This window comes from Tarenaya hassleriana, unplaced genomic scaffold, assembly GCF_000463585.1.
Source record: "Tarenaya hassleriana unplaced genomic scaffold, ASM46358v1 Cleome11, whole genome shotgun sequence".
Lineage (NCBI taxonomy): Eukaryota > Viridiplantae > Streptophyta > Magnoliopsida > Brassicales > Cleomaceae > Tarenaya > Tarenaya hassleriana.
The window spans coordinates 1,734,514-1,735,849 of record NW_010961290.1 but is presented as its reverse complement, the minus strand read 5'-3'; the positions used below and the strand labels follow the sequence as shown (position 1 = coordinate 1,735,849).

General features: G+C 38.2%; 1 protein-coding gene across 2 annotated transcripts in view; it reads left to right on the top strand.

Moving 5' to 3' along the window:
* LOC104805460 (beta-glucosidase 13-like) overlaps positions 1 to 1,247 on the top strand; it is a 2,852-nt gene extending 1,605 nt beyond the window's left edge. Inside the window, exons 9-14 of one of the 2 annotated variants that reach the window (XM_019201547.1) lie at positions 9 to 65; positions 163 to 377; positions 498 to 529; positions 613 to 715; positions 844 to 940; positions 1,026 to 1,247. In XM_019201547.1, coding sequence (XP_019057092.1) covers positions 9 to 65; positions 163 to 377; positions 498 to 529; positions 613 to 715; positions 844 to 940; positions 1,026 to 1,194 — 673 coding nt within the window. In that variant the 3' untranslated portion in view covers positions 1,195 to 1,247. The remainder of the gene's footprint in view (positions 1 to 8; positions 66 to 162; positions 378 to 497; positions 530 to 612; positions 716 to 843; positions 941 to 1,025) is intronic. The other variant, XM_010530029.1, reaches the window with a different exon arrangement.
* The last annotated feature ends 89 nt before the right edge of the window (positions 1,248 to 1,336 follow it).

Here is a 1,336-nt window from a genome sequence, read left to right as displayed (position 1 = left end):
CCGATAACCCCACCCTACGATGATCGTATGGCAGCGGCTCGATCCATCGCCTTCCAATACGACTGGTGATCCATTCTATGGCATATATGCCATTTATATATAGATACAAGATTCGAGAAGATTACGATATGTAATATGGTCGTTTATAATATATGTGCATAGGTTTTTGGAACCGATGACATCGGGACATTACCCGGAGGATATGGTGAGCCACGTGGCGGAGCGGCTACCGAAATTCACACACGAAGAGGCGAAAATGCTCAAAGGATCGTACGATTTCGTCGGAATCAATTACTATGCTTCTAATTACGCGGCCGATGCGCCATGCACCACCGTCAATATGAGCTACGGGAGTGACCCTTGCGTCAAAATCACGAGTAAGTCGTTTCAATATCTTGGCCATGTTACGTAATACGTACTAAACCCTAATAATTAACAACTTTGATGATAGTTATGGCTTTTATAATATTTGATCGTTTATCGTTTTTCTGTGACAGACGATCGAAATGGAGTGCCTATTGGACCGCCGGTATAAATTCTAACGAAATATTTATTTCTCTAGCTTCCTAAAATTTTCTATTACGATTTTATAATATGAATTTTTATGTGAAGGGTGGGTCGAGTTGGCTCGTCATTTACCCAAGAGGCATAAGAGACCTCATACTCTACACTAAGTACAAATTCAAAGATCCAGTCATCTACATCACCGAGAACGGTACGCATGCAATTGTGTATGAATATCGACCGTCCATTTTCATTTAAATAAAAGTTGTAACATTGTTTTTATTTTTTTTCTCTGAAATTTCATTGATATCATCTTCGTTTAATTTATTTCATTCTTAGGTTACAACGAGAAAGATGTCGGAAAAATATCCCTCGACGACACCAAGAGAATAGATTACTTCTCGAAACACCTCAAAATGGTTCGAAGTGCAATTTCGTAAGTACTCTCCCTTTGGACTATATAACAATGAAAAATGTGTGGACCGGTCGATATATAAAAATTTTGTGTTTGTTTTTACAAGATTGGGAGCGAACGTTAAAGGGTATTTTGCGTGGTCGTTGCTCGACAATTTCGAATGGTTCGATGGCTACACGATCCGTTTCGGGATGACGTACGTCGACTACAAAAACAATCTGAAACTGTATCCGAAGAAATCGGCTAAATGGTTTAAGAAGTTCCTCCATAGATGAAGCTTTGAGGCCTGTGTACGTTGGAGCAGATGAGGGTTTTTCTTCTGAATAAGATTAAAGTTCATGTCTTTATTTGAAAATTGTTGGAAAATCTCTCTCTATTGCAAAATATGAAAATAAGATATTTTAGATGAAATTCTTT